This window comes from Papilio xuthus, unplaced genomic scaffold (assembly GCF_000836235.2).
Source record: "Papilio xuthus unplaced genomic scaffold, Pxut_1.1 DF827461.1, whole genome shotgun sequence".
NCBI lineage: Eukaryota > Metazoa > Arthropoda > Insecta > Lepidoptera > Papilionidae > Papilio > Papilio xuthus.
This window is the reverse complement of record NW_013531188.1, coordinates 2,449,668-2,466,753: the sequence shown is the minus strand read 5'-3', so window position 1 is coordinate 2,466,753 and position 17,086 is coordinate 2,449,668. Positions and strand designations below refer to the sequence as shown.

Below are 17,086 nucleotides of genomic sequence, written 5' to 3'. Positions count from 1 at the left end.
TATATAGGTTTTAAAAATTGTCTAAATACCAAAAACATGGTTGTTTTATATAAACCCTTTTAAATATCGCTCAAACTAAACTACGGAATACAACTTTTTAGGTTAAAATTTAAAATGTTAGTATCAAAACAGGCAACATTGAACATTGCCAAGCTGCCATTACGCGACATCAAGATAAATTAAAAAAATACAAAGAAATACGTCGCCATTTTATTGGGATTGTAATTATACTTTCCCGCTTTACGTTTGTACTTTTAAAAATAAAGAACTAATCGTAGTACATGCTTTGTAATCAAAACATAAGTTAAGGTAAGTTAATATTCGATTAATCTTAATAATCTCTTTTAAAACTTTTTAGTACGCCGGCATTTTGCCGTTTTACTTTATTTGATGTATGGTTTACAGAGAAATTGTTTTAAAGCAAGGGTCATGGATAATCAGAAAGAAAAGGAACGAGATCGATCGAGACGTGGGGATAGACCTTCCCGCTTTTCAGATGTTGAGAGAGATCGATCAAATGACCGCGAGCGATCGGAAGGAAAACGATTGTTTGTGTCAAATATTCCCTACGAATACCGATGGACTGATCTTAAAGATTTATTTAAGGAAAAGGTGATTATGTCCTATAGTATTTTCAAGAACTTACCTATTCCTAAGCTAACAAACAAAAACATTCTATCATTTTTCATCAGTCATCAACACAGATTTTCACTACCAAAATGTACAATCTTAACACATTTTGACTACCAAGACATCAACAAACCTACTTTAGATTTTTTCTACTTGCGCTGGAATTCCTTTATTCAAAAATTAATATTTTGCCAAGTCTGAAATATTCTACAAATATATCCACTGTATTGGTTACATTATACACTTATTGCAGGTAGGAGATGTTGCATTTGTTGAATTGTTCACGGATGATCATGGAAAGCCTCGGGGATGTGGAGTTGTCACTTTCTCCACAGCAGAAGCTGCAAAGAAAGCTCTATCTGTTATGCATAGATATGAGCTATTTGGACGGAAACTTGTATTGAAAGAGGAAATGGGTAAGACAAGCAATAAGAATATTATTTTTATAAATACAGCCTAGAGTTGTTTTACTATTATTGTACTAATTGAACCCTAGATTATGTTAATGATTGTGTAATTTATGCAGAACTAAAATTATTTAAATGATATTATATAATTATGTTAATTATGTACTGATTTATGTAAGACAGTCAGAATGTAATTGTGGATATTCATGAGATTGGTAGAAAAATTGGTAAAAAAAGGATATGTGTCTGAAAGGGACATTTTATCTTAAAAGATATTGTATTACAGGAAATAGTGATAGAAGTAGAAATAATACAAGATCTGGTGGAGGAAATTCCAGAAATGCTAGAGATGAAAAAGATAAGTGAGTAAATATAGTTTGACATTTTTAAGCAAAAATAAATATTATATTATGTATTCAAACTCAAGTAAGATGTGAATGTGAGATGATGTGTGATGTGTTTAAAGTTACAAGGATCAATTGGTTGACGATTGACATTGGTACAATATATTTGATTGTGTTTAATATTTATTCAGTTGGGGTCCAAGTAAGCCAAGAGAGTCTGAGAGTTACAATACTTATGGCTTGAGTCTACAGTTTTTGGATTCAATCAATGTCCAACCGCCCCTTGTTAAAAAAGTGTTTGTTGCAAATGTAAGTATGAATATCATTAATCTAACTTTATTTAAATCTGTAAATGATTTACTGTGGGTTTCTGACACGAAAATGTCTGTGTAAAACACATCATACCTGTCATTAGCTTTGACAACAGATATAACAATATGATTTTAACAGAGATTTTGGACTCGGAAACCTACATTAAGAGATAAATATTATGTTGTGATAGTAAGTTATGTCGGAGAATACTTATTAAGATGAACATAAGTATAGTTTACACTGAACTTTTGTTCAGATAGACTCTTTATAATAGACATTTATTTGTAGAAAATGTATCTAGAAACTAACAATGGTTATGGTTTATTGTTTAGTTGGACTACAAAGCTGACCGTGCAAAGATTAAGGAGGTATTCAAAATGGCTGGAAAAGTTTATAACATTGATTTGGCTGTAGACAAAGACGGGAATAGCAGAGGCTTTGCTGTTATTGAGTATGATCATCCCGTTGAAGCTGTACAGGTAAATTTTATCTACCATTTTCTCTTTCAAGCTTGTTGAACTAAGATAGGTAAATTTATAACCATTTTAAAAATGAATGTTGTAAATTGGACATTGGATATTATTTTTTGGATCTACAAAGTTTGAAATTTTCAGGCAATTTCAATGTTTGATAAGCAAATGTTGTATGACCGTCGTATGACAGTCCGAATGGACCGTGGCACATCAGATAAAAATGAATTGAAGCTACCAGACGGATTGAAAGGTATTGGATTAGGTTTGGGACCTAATGGGGAGCCGTTGAGAGATGTCGCGAGGAATCTCCCCCAAGGGCAGAGTACAACAAACATAGGTTTGTCCGGAGCTAACACGGCTCTTGGTGCGGGAGTACTAGGTGCCGTGCCCACAGCTGGAGTGGCGCTCAATGGTCTTGGTACTGGCTTGCCTGCAACAACATTAGGCACAAATGCAGCACTTGGTGGTGGCTTAAGTTTGCAGGTAATTTTAAATAAGGGGAAATATTGGGTTTATTTTTATTTCAAAACTTGCAACTTGTGCTGGTCGATTTTAGGTCTCTAAGTGGACCTGCACTTCTTACTGATAGAAATGGTTTTTTTTTTGTTTTAATTTAGAGGATTTGTTCTTGTAGTTCAAACAGAACAAGGAAGCAGACAACAAATACTTATCTTCTTATAAATTATGTTTATTACCACTTTTTTATAGGCACTAGGGTTGACAGGTCTGGGAGCTTTACAGAATCAATTGCTACAACAAGGTTTGACGGCGAATGATCTAGCGACAGTTCTCTCAGCTCAGGCCAATGTTAACACAAACAATTTAGCAATGAACTCGACGGAAATGACACCCAACATGATGCCCAACTCAAATATGAATAGCAATGTTATTGGCAACCCTGGTCTTAGCAGTGGACCATTGTCAGGTATGTATTACGTAGACTATACAGCGTCGATTATCCGAAATATGATATAATCTTGCCTATATATCATTCAAATGAGAATGTGTCAATGATCTTGGTCTTTAAAAAATGATGTAAAAATACAATTTTGAAAGAGGTCGTCCATTAATGACGCGATCATCAAAAGTGGGAGGAGAGGTCCTGAAGAAAATCACTAAGGGGAAAGGGGGATAGTAAGATATCCTTTGCTTTCTTTTCCTACCTCTGTGACCATCACAGGTTTAACTTTTAATAAAAAAAAATTATACATAAGTAACATCATTTTGTATTTATCTAAACTCTTTTCCGATTACATTTTCTATTAGTTCGGATGATCGACGCTACATTAAAATTGATTATATTAATAAGTAAAATTTGAAATATTCCTCTAATAGGTTTTGGTCCCGTTCCAGGTCCCAACAGACAGATGGTGAACACATCAGTCCAAAGTCAGAACTATGTCAGGGACACGCGGCCGGAACAGAATTCAAGAGATAAAATATCTGACATGGTTATAATTACTAATGTATGTACGATTTTCATTATTATGTCCTAAATTTAATATATTTCCAATCGCGTCAAATCGGTCTTATATATAGAAGGACAATAATAGCACGAGAAATTAGTATGCATCCGTAGCTGTGTGAATGTGGAAGAGGCAAAAGAGGTTTGCCAGTATCTTGCCAAATGGGAGACCTTTATCCTTGCCTACCCCTCTAGATCAAGGGTGTGCCTTATTATTTATTATATTTAATTATCAACAATTTGTTGCTCATTTAAAATAGATTACAAAAGATGAAGACTATGTTCTGCTACAAAATTTTTTTTCTTTGTAAATAAGATCTATACAGCTGTACTGGAGATGCCTTCCAACAAACATCCATTTAATCTTTATTAATATTATGATTCTATGTTATTCAGCTGCCGCCGACAGTGACATGGCAACTGATCCGCGAGAAGTTCAGCGAGTGTGGGGACGTCAAGTTCGCGGAGATGACAGCATCCGACACTGCAGTAGTCAGGTTCCACAAGGAATGGGACGCTGAAAGAGCTATCAGTATCCTTTTTAATACACACGTAACTTGGTTTGCGCCGGATTTCCCAACAAAACATCTCAAAATATTTTATCTTTTTTATACACCAATTAATTTTCAACTGTTTAGCTGAGCTGGTTTTCTTTTGCTAGACTATTTAGTTTCTGCCTTACATGTGTGATGAGTGTGGTAATAGATTTTTTTCTCTTTCTTTATATAAAGAAGTGCACAATTTAGATTTCAATTTACTGTCATATAACATCAGTGGAATTATAAAATGCCTTTGTGCACAATGGTGATACAATGCTAATAATTTTCCTAACGAATATTACAGAAATGTTTGACAGGACCCGCATCGACGGCAGGACAATTGATGTGCGTTTCTTCTAACTGATATCCAGCTAAAAAGGTTTGGATTTTATTATATTTCACTGAATAAAGTTATTTTTGTGTGGAATAAATAGATTTTAAAACTAAATATTGCGATATATATAAAACAAAAGATAAATCTATGTAGTACAGATTTGTATATAATTTTTAAATTAACTATTATATTAATTTTCGCAGCAAAAAGTAATTGATTGTTATTTGTGCATGTAGCATGTTTATTTATAAGAATTTGGTACTAGTTCAAATTCGTTCAATGTCTTCGAATATGTTCTCTTTGAGGTGGTCTATTGTTTTGCGATAGTTTGCATAAACTATATTTTTCAAAGAACTCTGAAGAAAAAACCAATGGTGTTGATCTGAAGACATTTTTTTCGTACATTATTCAATAATACTGGCTAACATTAATTATCGTGTAGAACACATGTCACTGTAAAAATATGATTTTGTATTCATAAAGCATTTAACTAAAATGGGTTGATAGGATGTGGTTGTTTGTAATTTGACCCCATCACAGAAATAAATAAAAAAGTTTCTTATTTGGACTCTTTACACACAAATCACCATCCCAAATTGTATCTTTTAGGTTGTCTATACAGCTTACCTTTTTAGATATTTAATACTAGTGTAAATATGTTCGAAGTCCGGGTTTTCGAAATCGTTCTTCAATCACAATCGCTAGCTGAAGGATTCGTATGGTGTTGGCATTGCACTTATGCTCTGAGTCCAGGTCTTTGAGACATGTCAGGGTGCCAAATACAAACATTGTTTACATAGCTTGGATAATATACAGACGTCTATTGACCTAACACAATCACGCTGGCAGTCGATTTGGCAAGCTATTAGAAATAACTTCAATGTTGCCACATTATTATTTATTAAAACATCACTAGAATGTCGTATAAAAACTTTGACAGATGACAGCGGAGTCTCGGCATTGGCGCCATTTATTTAGAGCTTTCAGTTTTTCTCCACATTCATATATATTCGGTGCGACAATTTATGTTCTGCTTGTGAATTGTTTTTTTCTGTGTTTTCAGGCATGTGGTATCGAAGTGTGTGTGTCGGTGTGAAGGCGTGTTGTCGTCGTCTTGTCTAAGTCGCCGGCGCCGCTCACGTCTCATCTCACGTCAAGTGGTCGTTCTCCTTAGACTCTCATCCCTTTATATCTTGTATTCTAGACTAGTGTAGTGTTAAATTGTCTTATTCTTTCATGTACGAGGTTTTTTTCAATAAATGAATTACGCTTGCGAAGGATGCATTTCATATTCCTATCATTGTTGGTACATCGAAGAAGTTTGTTTTTCTTTTACGAAGGCAAGTATTCAGTCTTTAGGTAATGTATATTTTAAATTTCCTTTTTTTTGGTATTTGATCCGAAGACAATTGGAGTGGATGTTTCATTCTGTGGGAATATTTATATAGAAAATATTTTTTACATATGGGATTTCTATGACTAATGGTGAAAAATTGGTTGATTCAAACGTTTTGTCTATTGGCACGAAATGTATCAAATGTACTGCAATGTAGTGGTTATTGTGATGACTAAGGAATCTTTTTATTTTTTGACAAACAGCTTTGATAAAAAAATCAGAGTACATTAAAAAAAATCTTCAAATCAAATTAAATTTGTTAAGAATTGTTTTAGGTAAGATTCTTCAAATTGGTACACTATTAGTATATTGTATATATTGGTATAGAGAGAAATCAACCACATGATGTTAAGAGTTGGAAAAAATTTAACAATAACATTTAAATTTGTTCCGTTCTATTGGTTCTTGTATTAAATATTTTATAAATGTTGATGAATCTGCTGTTATTTTACTTCTTTTTGAAATGTTCTTCACAGTAGGAGATATGTGGCATTTCCATCATTTGTTTCAAGGCTCATGGTAAGTTCTTTCTATCGAATATGGGTTATTTCTTATTTGGGTTTTGCATGGATTACAATTAGAATGATGCAGACTACTTTGAAAATCATTTTATTTGGAAATCTTATGGACTATTGGACCTTACAATTGTTAGCCGTGTTCAGCAATGTTTCTGGTGCGAAATTGGTCGTTGGTGGGTTTTTATGACGATTTCTGCAATCCTGTCATTGTGAATGTTATTCTACAAAAGTTTTCACTTTGCTACGATTTTTTTTTAAATTCTATTATACGAATTACAGGAATAGTTCCTGTGAATGAAAAACAGGTCGATATAGACGACAATTATTAAGACGTCACACGAAATAGAGGGTGTTTAGAAACCAAAACGTGTACCCAGGTAAGCTTTTTAATGAAAGCCCCATCTAGCGATTTTGTAATATTTACGATATTTGTGTACTTGTTTTAAATGTACAAAACATATTGAACGAAACAGTACGATAACGGCTGATACCAAAATTTTTACCAAAAGTTATGAAAAGGTTTATTAACACGTTGACGGACAATTGCGGCTATAGCCGTCAAAGCGAAGTTCACAATGTGGCATGACTGCTATAGCCGTCCAAAACGAAACGGTCGTTTTTAGACACTACGGCTATAGCAGCACAAATGTGCACTTACTGTATAGAGTCCGCTGGCGCCATGACGGTTATAGCCGCAACCTAATTAAAGGTACTAAATTAATCAAAATTAAGTTTATTTAAGCAGAAAGAGTAAAACTATACTTCTAACATTCTAAAAATCACAAAAATATATAGTGTCAATTTTCCAACTTCGCTTGTTCCTACTGTCCGTCAACGTGTTAATATTATTTCCTTTTGCAGTACGAGATGAGAGATGGTGAAAAGATGTTTACAATATCTACTGTAACAGCGCTTTCGTCAATATTTGATGACTACAATGGATTGGATTTAATTGATGTTATTGAAGATTAAGAAATAATTATCCAGCTAAAAGGTAAAGTAAACTTCCTAAAAGTATAAATTTATTTGATTTAGAAAAGTGCTTTAGTAATATATTTTTAATATTATTTTGTTTAATTAATTACATTTTTATCGATAGTACCGACTATTACGAGACAAGTAATAGATTAGCAATCTTATAAACTTTTGTCAAAAAAATCTATGTTTTTTATATATTTTCAGAATGCATGTTCAGAAAAAACGTAACCGGTTTTGCAACAAGGCGGGATTAAGATAACGGGCGTTTATTTTATCAGAAAGACAACGATCCTTATTTACTAGTTGTTTCTCTTAACTTTGTCTCCATGCACTTTGTTGCTAATAATAAAAAAAAAATCTCTGTTCAATATAACTTTACAGATACTTGGGTCTATCCCTGGGCTAATAAAAATGTGTTTAAGAACACTACAAAACTCTGTCTTTAAGAATAAAAAAATATATTGCAATGGTGTATTATTTACTTAAAACTAACCTCACAAACAATAATAGATTTTTTCGTACTAGAAATGTAACCTATTGATATTCGAATTATTATTTGGATTTTATATTTTACCTTAGCGTACTAATATTATATATGCGAATGTTTAGATGGATGGATGTTTGAAGTTATCTACAGAACGGCTTTATGGATCTCGCTGAAATTTGACATACACGTAGAAAATAGTCTGGAAGAACACATAAGTTACTAAGTTTTTTGTACTCCTGCGCAGACGGAGTCGCGGGCGATGGCTAGTATGTTAATAATTTGTATGAAAAAAAAACGATTATAATAACAATAAAATATTAACAAACATAAATTGAAAACACCCTGTAGATGAGAGTAAGCAATTGTGTATTGCAGTTGTGTAACTTCTCTCTAAAAAATAAATGTTTTATGCCGTTATAAGGTTACGTTGTTAGATTTTGGAATATCATGTGACCTATTAAAATTGCTCACGCGTAGTCTAACATTATAAATTAACTTTGCATTACTTATTTATGGCATGATATGTAATCTATTTGATAATTTAAGCTTCCCTTCGTCAATAACGTATGAGTCGATTAATAATTAAATAGGCCGTCACGGAAGTGTCAGAGTTCGAGTTTGTGAAGGACAATAAATTCGCAGCAACTGTATTGTGAAATTATATCTGTCTTTCTTGCTTCTTTTTTAAATCTTCCAACTTTTATTTATAATACAATGTTTTTTGTAGAATGCGTCATGTTTTTACAAACTAAGACATTGTACTACGAGTATCGAATGTCACGTCAGTGCTACGCATTTTTAGCCGCTACGTATCTACATTCGTGTTATATCAATGCTACGCTTTTGCCAAGAGACAAGAACTTTCAGAATTGATAAGTTTTTGCTACGCCAGAGGTACATATGCTGCACTGCAACTGTTCTCTACGTACTGCTACGTCCGCATTAGCCCACTACGAATTTGCTACTCACTGCTGCAGGTGGCTACGTGTATGCTACGCCAGAGCTACAAACACTAACTGCTCGCTACGTTAATGATGCGCCTAAAACTTAAAGCAAAAATTACACATTTTAATGAGAAATTGATGAGTTTTACGTGATATTTTTAGTTAACAATAACATCTGGCACTTCATAACTATATATATTAATAATAATGATACCTATGGACAGACACAGAAGTTTTCCTGTTGGTACTTAAGTTGCTTATTATTAACCATTGTATGACAAAAAATAATCTGGAATAGGGCCGGCTTTGTTTGTACACAATTTATTTTCCATTAAGTGTATGTTACATTGATAGAGAAAGGCATAGAGTGGCTACTAAGTTATTTTTTTAACTTGCGAATATATTAAGCAAAAGTAGGTTTTAAGAGCAAATTGTCTTACAACGATATGGCTAGTGTTATTGCGACGTGTAATATGTATGACATTCCATCATATACAAACATGTTTGATATGAAACAAGCAACAAGAAATCAACCATAATCGTATACTGAGCTGAGATGGCCTTTAAAACTCGATTGAAAATACCATGATTTCTCAAATATACTGTACATTTGTAAATTCTAATTGATCTTATTTCACATAAAGTTGAGCAATTATTAAATTGTGTGAATCTAGAATTGTTCAATTTTATTTACGAGTATAACAAGATGTTTTGCATCACATTCAGTACAAATTTACTTTGTATTTCAAACGGCCAGGGTTAAAGCATTAGTGTCTGCCTGTCAGACAGGCAGTCCTCTCCACGTCAGAGTACACTAAGCCTACCTGATGTGACATCACTTGCATTATGTCTCGAGCACCGGACATTTTAGCTCTAACAAACGAAATGTCAATAAGGATTAAGTAACACATTCATTTAACGAGCAACAAACAATTTAATTTGTTCTGTATAAAATCGGAAATGGCTATAACGATTAGGATTAACTTTTAGTAATTTAAATCACCTATCAAAAACATACACCTTTCTTTAAGTACACAATTTTTAAATTGTAGACTTAAGCGATAAACAGTTTTTTTCTGAAATACGGCAAATGGCTAAGCTCTAACATAGTCAGAACTAAGTGTCTCTAATATTCAGTATCGTAATTTCCTAAGAAAATAAATTTTGCTTCATTTAACTGAATTTCATCTGACACAAAAATAAGTTTATTTTGAATTAACATTTGAAAACTTGAGTCTGTAAAGAATTTATAAGAACGCTTAAAGAATATCGCTATCCCATAATTACTGTTTACGATACAAAGGGTGTGCATTCGAGAATGTTCTGTTGTAAAGCTCCGATGTAGCAAAAAAATATCATTATTTTCTACTCCACGTACGCTGTAGTCTTACAAATCATTAATCCACACCGTGCTTGTAGATACTAGAGTTACTGTTATTAAGTTTCCCTAACAAGAAGTTGTTTGATCGTAAAATAGTAATTAAAATATAATAATTACTAAATAATATAAAAATAATGGTTGAAAAAGTGCCGTTTAAAAGTTTTAAAAATAAACGTAAGATCGTTAAAGAAAATAAATTTATAAATGATATTAGGTCTAGTATTAAGTATTCGACTACTCACGGCTTGCCTTACATTGTGAACCAAGATATACATTGGATGGAAAGGTATTCTGGTTGGTTCTCAATTCGTTACAATTGTATAAAATATATCGTTACCCTAACACAGACATAATATCTTTTCCAGATTATTTTGGGCATTGAGTTTCATCTTCTCACTGATTATTATTTACAATCTGTTATCATCGCAATTTTCACGGTTTATAGTAAGTACTACATATAATGATTTATACAGTTTAACAATCTCCATGTACTTACATACAGAACACAAGATTGACGTATTATTGTAAAGAAATCATTATTCAATTAAGTTTCTACTCAACCTAAATATATTAAATAAATGAAACTAACACGTTCATTGATATTTTAACATTATGACTACTTTTTATTTTTCCTGTATGATAATTAAATCGGTAACTTGAGATTTTCTGAGCCCTTTGATACTTCCCGACCTGACAACAATAGATTTGCTCTTAAAAAGAATAGGATAAAATAGAATAGAAGAAAAGAATGTGTTTGATTTCTTAATATTTTTCTTAACAGAATTCCCCGACAGTAATGAGTGTTGAGATGGATTACTTAGAATGGAATATATCATATCCAGCCCTGACGTTATGTCCAATAATAAAAATAAATTTGACAACATTTAATAATTTAGTGAGGTGAGCTAAATTTATTTCTGACACTGGCCACTGACGCTGGTGGCCGCTTGCTTGTTTTCATTCTATTAAAAATAACTACGAGTAATATTTATTTTAGAGATCTGTCTAACAAAACGGGAATGTATCTAGAGTCATATGTGTGGGCTATTGCAACAGCTTCTGTGTTAAATTTAAATACTCTAGCTTTAATAGATCCCGGTAATACAAACGTAAGTAATAAATATATAATCAGTAAAATACATAAGCTTCTACGCCTATATCGATTTCTCAATTTAGCTGAATCACAGACTATCTTACTAATATAAATGCGAATGTTTAGATGGATGGATGTTTGTTTAAAGGTTTCTAGAATGGCCCAACGGATCTTGATGAAATTTGGTATACATGTAGAGCAAAGTCTGGAGGAACACATAGGCTGTTAACAGGTAGTATAAAATGAAATTGACTAATATAATTAGCAATATATTTTATTTTATTTCAGCCAATAAATCCTGAAGACTATGCTAAAACAGCTGCTATGTTGTTCAATCAATTTGACAAACATTCTCTGACTACAAACTTTAACTATTCTCTTTCTATACAATCTGCTATGACTGAATTTGGGATGTGTCATGTCATTAATTCTAATGTTGCCGTATTCGATGATCCACTGTTAGTAACTTTAAAGTTAATAACTTTGTTAAGTTGTAAGACGTATAGGTTAGGTTAAAGTTTCTGTACTATAATTGTTATTTCATGTTTGCAGCAAATGGAAAAATAACAATGTAAATTATGTTAAAAGTAACGTCGAGTTGTCGGCATTTGATGCAGATTTCTACGCCGATATTATCAACGACGATGTTGTATCTCATGTTCGTAATTCTTTATATACTATAATTATTATTCGTCACTAAACAGTACTTCAGACAATTCAGATTTTACAAATATATTCAAACTTTCGCGAGACATTATAATTAACTTATCAAAAACGGCTAAACACTCACGTATATTGATGAAGACCCCCCGATGGGCTCGAAACTAGTCTGTGACGCCACCGAACGAAAATACGTGAGTGTTTAGCCGTTTTTATATAAGTTTTTTTACAAAAATAATTATTTCAATTTTCTTTTTCTCAGGTTTACGTACACAGTCCGAATGAGCCAATGATAAGCACCTTTCCATCATACACCGTGGACTCGGATGGCTTTATGACGTACGGCTTTCAAATATGGAGTACAAAAATCTCAAAGGAGCTGCGATCTGCTTCAATACAAGTCCGACAATGCAGGTTGTAATACCCCGTTTCAAATGAAATACCAACCTTGTAAACAACAAATCTTACTTCATACTAATATTATAAAAGCGAATGTTTGAATGGATGGATGGATGTTTGTTTGGAGATATCTCTAGAACGGCTGAACAGATCGCGATGAAATTTGGCATACATATGGAACATAGTCTGGAAGAACACATAGGCTACTTATGAAGTTTTTTTTTACTTCCGCGCGGACGGAGTTGCGGGCGACAGCTAGTGAAGTATATTTTTAAATTGTTTTAGATTTATCGACGAGCCTATAAGTACAAGGTATCCCGTGTATTCATACAATAATTGCTTACTGGAATGTCGTATTCAGTTAATTTTAAAGCTATGCGGTTGTGTTCCTCATTTTTATAAGATCACAGGTCAGTAGAGATTTAAATTCTGTAATTTACTTAAACTAACTATGGTATAATCTTACTTCTTACTTACTACGTTATTTTTAATTCCGCGTGGACGGAGTCGTGGGCTACAGTTAGTCATATATATGATTCTCCAATAGACTCCATAGAGTACTCCTTTTATATATAAGTAGAATAAATTGAAAAAAGCTTTTTGAATGAATTCAAAAGTTCATTTATAATTTCCTTGAAATGCTTAATGTTTTACAAAGAGAAACGAGTTTCGCATGAAATTATTGTACAGCATTAAAGGCTTCTCGTTAATAAACCAACTTTTGTATAATAAACTAGCTGTCGCCCGCAGCTCCGTCTGCGTGGATATATAAAAAAAACTTAATATATAGATAAGTAAAATAAAAAGCAGCTCTTCAACGCTGAATAATCAAAAATGAATAAATAGTATCCTATGTCTGTCTCCTGGCTCTAAGCTACCTCCTCACCAATTTTCAACCATATCGGTAAAGCCGTTCTTGTATTATAAATAGTGTAACTAACACGACTTTCTTTTATATATACTATATAAATATTTTTGTATACTACATTTATAGATTAATAGTTTTAAATTTTGAAAATATACGGTATTTATATTATTACGATATGAAAAATGTTGTACATATTTTTCACGGTAACCGTAAAATTATACTTGTTTGCAAGAAAACAGGTGCGGCATAAAATCAATATTTTGTCGCGTTTTACAATATATAGACGATATTTTTCAGTGACAATTTTCTTAAATATTCTTTTTTCAGGAAATGAACGCACGTGTAAACTATCCGAGCTTACATGTTTCTTTCATAACAGAAAAGAGATCATGGCACTATCCGTATCGAATGAGACTTTGACGAAATTTTCTTCAAGAGCACACTTGCCTAGAACTCCTAAAGACTGCTCTTGTTTAAGTAACTGTGAGACGGATATTTATCGTAAAGATCGCGAGGAATACACACCTGAGCCGTCTGCTAGTAGAGTGAGAATTATTTTCACTGCGTTCCCGAAAATGAGAATTGTAAGAGATAGGATCTTCAGTTTTTCTGATATGTTCTGTAAGTAAACTTATGTTTGTCTACGACTTTACATCTAATCACATACAGTTCTTATTATTGTCGTATTCATTTATTTATGTTCTTAATATAGTACATTTCATATCCAAAATAAAAAATTATACAAAATATATTATATTAAAAATAGAGCACCACCGGCTGCGGAATCCCATGACTCAAACAACCAGTGGTCAGGGCTGCAGAGACAGGAACCTTCTCGCGATGCGTGCGGTTTCTAAGATAACTGCCTTTTGTATCGGGGCCTTAATCCAACTGTTTAGCGAGAGCTTCTTGCGATGTTATTGTTGCCATTACCCTTATAAAAGAGCTTTCTATTAATAAAATAAATATGTAATTAGTTCATATTTTAAGATAAACTTTCATTGTTATTTTTTAAAGGAATTAAAAATTTTATCATCTTAAAAACTTAATTTTATACGGCTATTTGTCGACATTAACTGTGTATTTAAAGATCTTCTAATTCATCAAGTGAATTTTAAGTGTTACCAATGAATCTAAGGACTCAAAGCAGGGGCAGGAAGGTGAGGGTTGATTCGTCCTTTACAGACATATACTATACATGTTATATATCTTTTTACAGTGAGAAGTGGTGGTGTGGTGAACACATGTATTGGAGCCTCCGTCATGTCAATAATGGAATTGATTTTAGATATATTTAGATATCCAATATACTATCTTACGCAAATTACAATCAGTTTAATTAAAAAAATAATATATATTTTGCGTTTATTTATTCTCAAGTTTATAAGAGTAAACATAGATTGTCATGTTTTATAATCATAAATATACGGTAAGGTTTATTATAAGTTCCCTCAAACACATTAATATTGTTGAACAACATTTTATTTTAAGAAATATTTAATTATTTGATACAGTTTTAAACATGCAAACCTATTCTTACTTTCCCGATAATAATAGCATAAATTTAACCTTTAATCTAACTACATAGCATTGATTTACAGTTTTGTAATTAATGTTTATAATAATTATGTTTTAAATAAAGTTTGTTTATAACTAATTCTGTTTTAATTTATCAAATTTATGTACACTAGAACACGCTTAATACGATTTCTCGCTTAATACGCTATTTTATGTCAGTCCATGCTTATCCGATTCGTCAACCAGTTGAATGCATCTAATAAGCAAAAATTCGACTGAAGTAATTTCTCTTGTTTAAACAGCCCATTTTCATTTCCATTTTCACGCTTAAGATGCGTTTTTGGTTGAGCCTCTGTGAATTATATACGAATAGTTGTTGCCCGCGACTCCGTCAACGTGGTATTAAAAAAACATAATAAGTAGAGTATGTGTTCTGCCAAACTATGTTCTATATGTGTGCCAATTTTCATCAAAATCCGTTAAGCCGTTCCGGAAATAATTTCAAACTAACATCCATCCATCTAAACATTCGCATTTATAATATTAGTTAGATAAGTAAGATAAAACTAAATACATTTAATTCGTAGAACCATATCAATACAATGTATATTAAAGAACCAGCATTTTCAAATATTAATACGAAAATAAATCCCTCTACAAGAGAAACGATTGTTAAATTTCCAGATCACTATAAAATTTCCTGATAACTGTAAAATTAATTTCCAATTCACAACGATTTTAACAACGATTAATCCTTTTTTTAAACTGAGCGCTATTGCAATAATAAACGATATAGTTACGTATACATTGTCGAGCCGAATTCTATTCACTCCGATTCGTATAAAATAGATCGAAAAATGTTTTTCAATTACATTAAACGACTGTCTTTGTTCGATTTGAGTAAAAAATTCACGTTTTATTTTTTATCGTAATCCATCAAAAAGGGTAGGTAAGTAATGATGTAGTGAAATAAATTATTCAAGCATGGTATTACTATCTAAATTAGAATATTTACTGAAGATAACAAAGGTTAATAATATTAAGTACCATAGGTATCTGCAATAAAGGATATACCTTTACCTTACTTCTTACTAATATGATATATGCGAATGTTTGGATGTTTGCATGAAAATATCTCTAGAACGGCTTAACGGATCTCGCTGAAATTTGGCATATAGATATAGAACATAGTCGTGAAGAACACATAAGCTACTAATAAAGTTTTTTTCTAATTCCACACGATCAGAATTGCGGGCGACAGCTTGTTTCAGAATAAACCTTAATAGACGGGAAGAGAATAAGCATATTATTTCTTTATACGATTCTCTGTACGATAGATCTGTTATCAGCCCCAAGCTTAGTAGAAACATCTCTAGTAGACTCTCAATTCGTACTGTGTACTGACAGATCATTGACTTGTCACATATCAATAGAGAATAGGTTACTTCTTAAAAATGCCAGCTTTCGCTTCGTTTCGATTTAAAAGTGCCAGTTGAAATCATCATCATCAGCTCACTATACGTCCCCACTGATAGCCTACGTTACTACCCTAAGTTACATGTGACTAGGCCATAGTCAACCACGCTGGCCCAGTTCGGCTTGGTTGACTTCACATATAATTTTAAATGTGTTGCAGATATGTGTAGGTTGCAACATTGTTTCAATGTCAATCGTAAGTAAAAAACACATTGGTACATGAATTCAAAACCAGGACCTGTAGATTACAAGTCAAGTTGAAGTCACTATCGGATAATTTAATCTCTATTATTAGTCTATGTTTCTAATACGGTTGTAATCATCATCAAAATGATGAAAATTAAATAGATACTATGGGAGTGGAATGTGGAGGTCATTGGCTTATACCCACTCGAGACAGTGTGGCTAACATTCCCATTTGCAGTACACAATCCAACCCCATGCCCGTTCATTTGTTATTAAAAATGTTACAAAGTTCTAAAAAGGTTCTTTGTGTTACTTTCTAAATCTATCACAAAATTGTATATGTTTCTACTTAAAAGTCTCTTTATACGTTACAAATGGCTTATTATTTCATCATTACACTTTGTTTTAGTAAATAATTATATCGCTGCGGTAATTATTGTAATTGCCACAAACAACATTTCTAATGAACCGATTTAAGGCTCAACATTTTTCAATAAATTTATGTATATGTTTTATTAAGCTTATCTTAACTTACTAATATTATAAATTCGAATGTTTAGATGAATAGATTTATGTTTGAAGGTATCTTCAGAACGATTGCATGGATATCGCTAAAATTTGATATAGATATAGAACATACTTTGCAAGAAAACATAGACTACTTATTATGTTTTTTTT

At 32.3% G+C, this 17,086-nt stretch overlaps 2 protein-coding genes across 5 annotated transcripts; both read left to right on the top strand.

Moving 5' to 3' along the window:
- The first annotated feature begins 126 nt into the window (after window positions 1–126).
- rump (heterogeneous nuclear ribonucleoprotein rumpelstiltskin) lies at window positions 127–7,612 on the top strand. Of its 4 annotated transcripts, none has more exons than XM_013314495.1 (14): window positions 127–309; window positions 422–612; window positions 884–1,046; window positions 1,324–1,399; window positions 1,573–1,690; window positions 2,026–2,172; window positions 2,308–2,649; window positions 2,875–3,091; window positions 3,502–3,632; window positions 4,028–4,163; window positions 4,475–4,549; window positions 5,568–6,795; window positions 7,280–7,412; window positions 7,601–7,612. In XM_013314495.1, the coding sequence occupies exons 2-11, from the start codon at window positions 430–432 to the stop codon at window positions 4,528–4,530; spliced, it is 1,569 nt and encodes a 522-aa protein (XP_013169949.1). In that variant the 5' UTR covers window positions 127–309; window positions 422–429; the 3' UTR covers window positions 4,531–4,549; window positions 5,568–6,795; window positions 7,280–7,412; window positions 7,601–7,612. The 4 variants fall into 4 exon arrangements, with proteins under 4 accessions (XP_013169949.1, XP_013169950.1, XP_013169947.1 ...); XM_013314496.1 differs by having other exon boundaries at window positions 406–612; window positions 3,520–3,632; XM_013314493.1 differs by having other exon boundaries at window positions 406–612; window positions 6,698–6,795.
- Window positions 7,613–11,004: 3,392 nt separating this feature from the next.
- On the top strand, window positions 11,005–14,569 carry LOC106119284 (uncharacterized; the record flags this gene model as incomplete). Its single annotated transcript, XM_013314199.1, has 8 exons — window positions 11,005–11,108; window positions 11,206–11,317; window positions 11,590–11,759; window positions 11,854–11,959; window positions 12,224–12,375; window positions 12,646–12,770; window positions 13,556–13,849; window positions 14,448–14,569. Coding segments are annotated over exons 1-8 (1,185 nt in total), but the record flags the coding sequence as incomplete, so codon positions are not given.
- Between the last annotated feature and the right edge of the window lie 2,517 nt (window positions 14,570–17,086).

Coding starts and splice junctions, on each gene's coding strand:
- rump (XM_013314495.1), top strand. CDS start 430: ATGGATAATCAGAAAGAAAAGGAACGAGATCGATCGAGACGTGGGGAT. Junction 3,092..3,501: donor TAGCAGTGGACCATTGTCAG/GTATGTATTACG, acceptor TTCCTCTAATAG/GTTTTGGTCCCGTTCCAGGT. Junction 4,164..4,474: donor GGACGCTGAAAGAGCTATCA/GTATCCTTTTTA, acceptor CGAATATTACAG/AAATGTTTGACAGGACCCGC.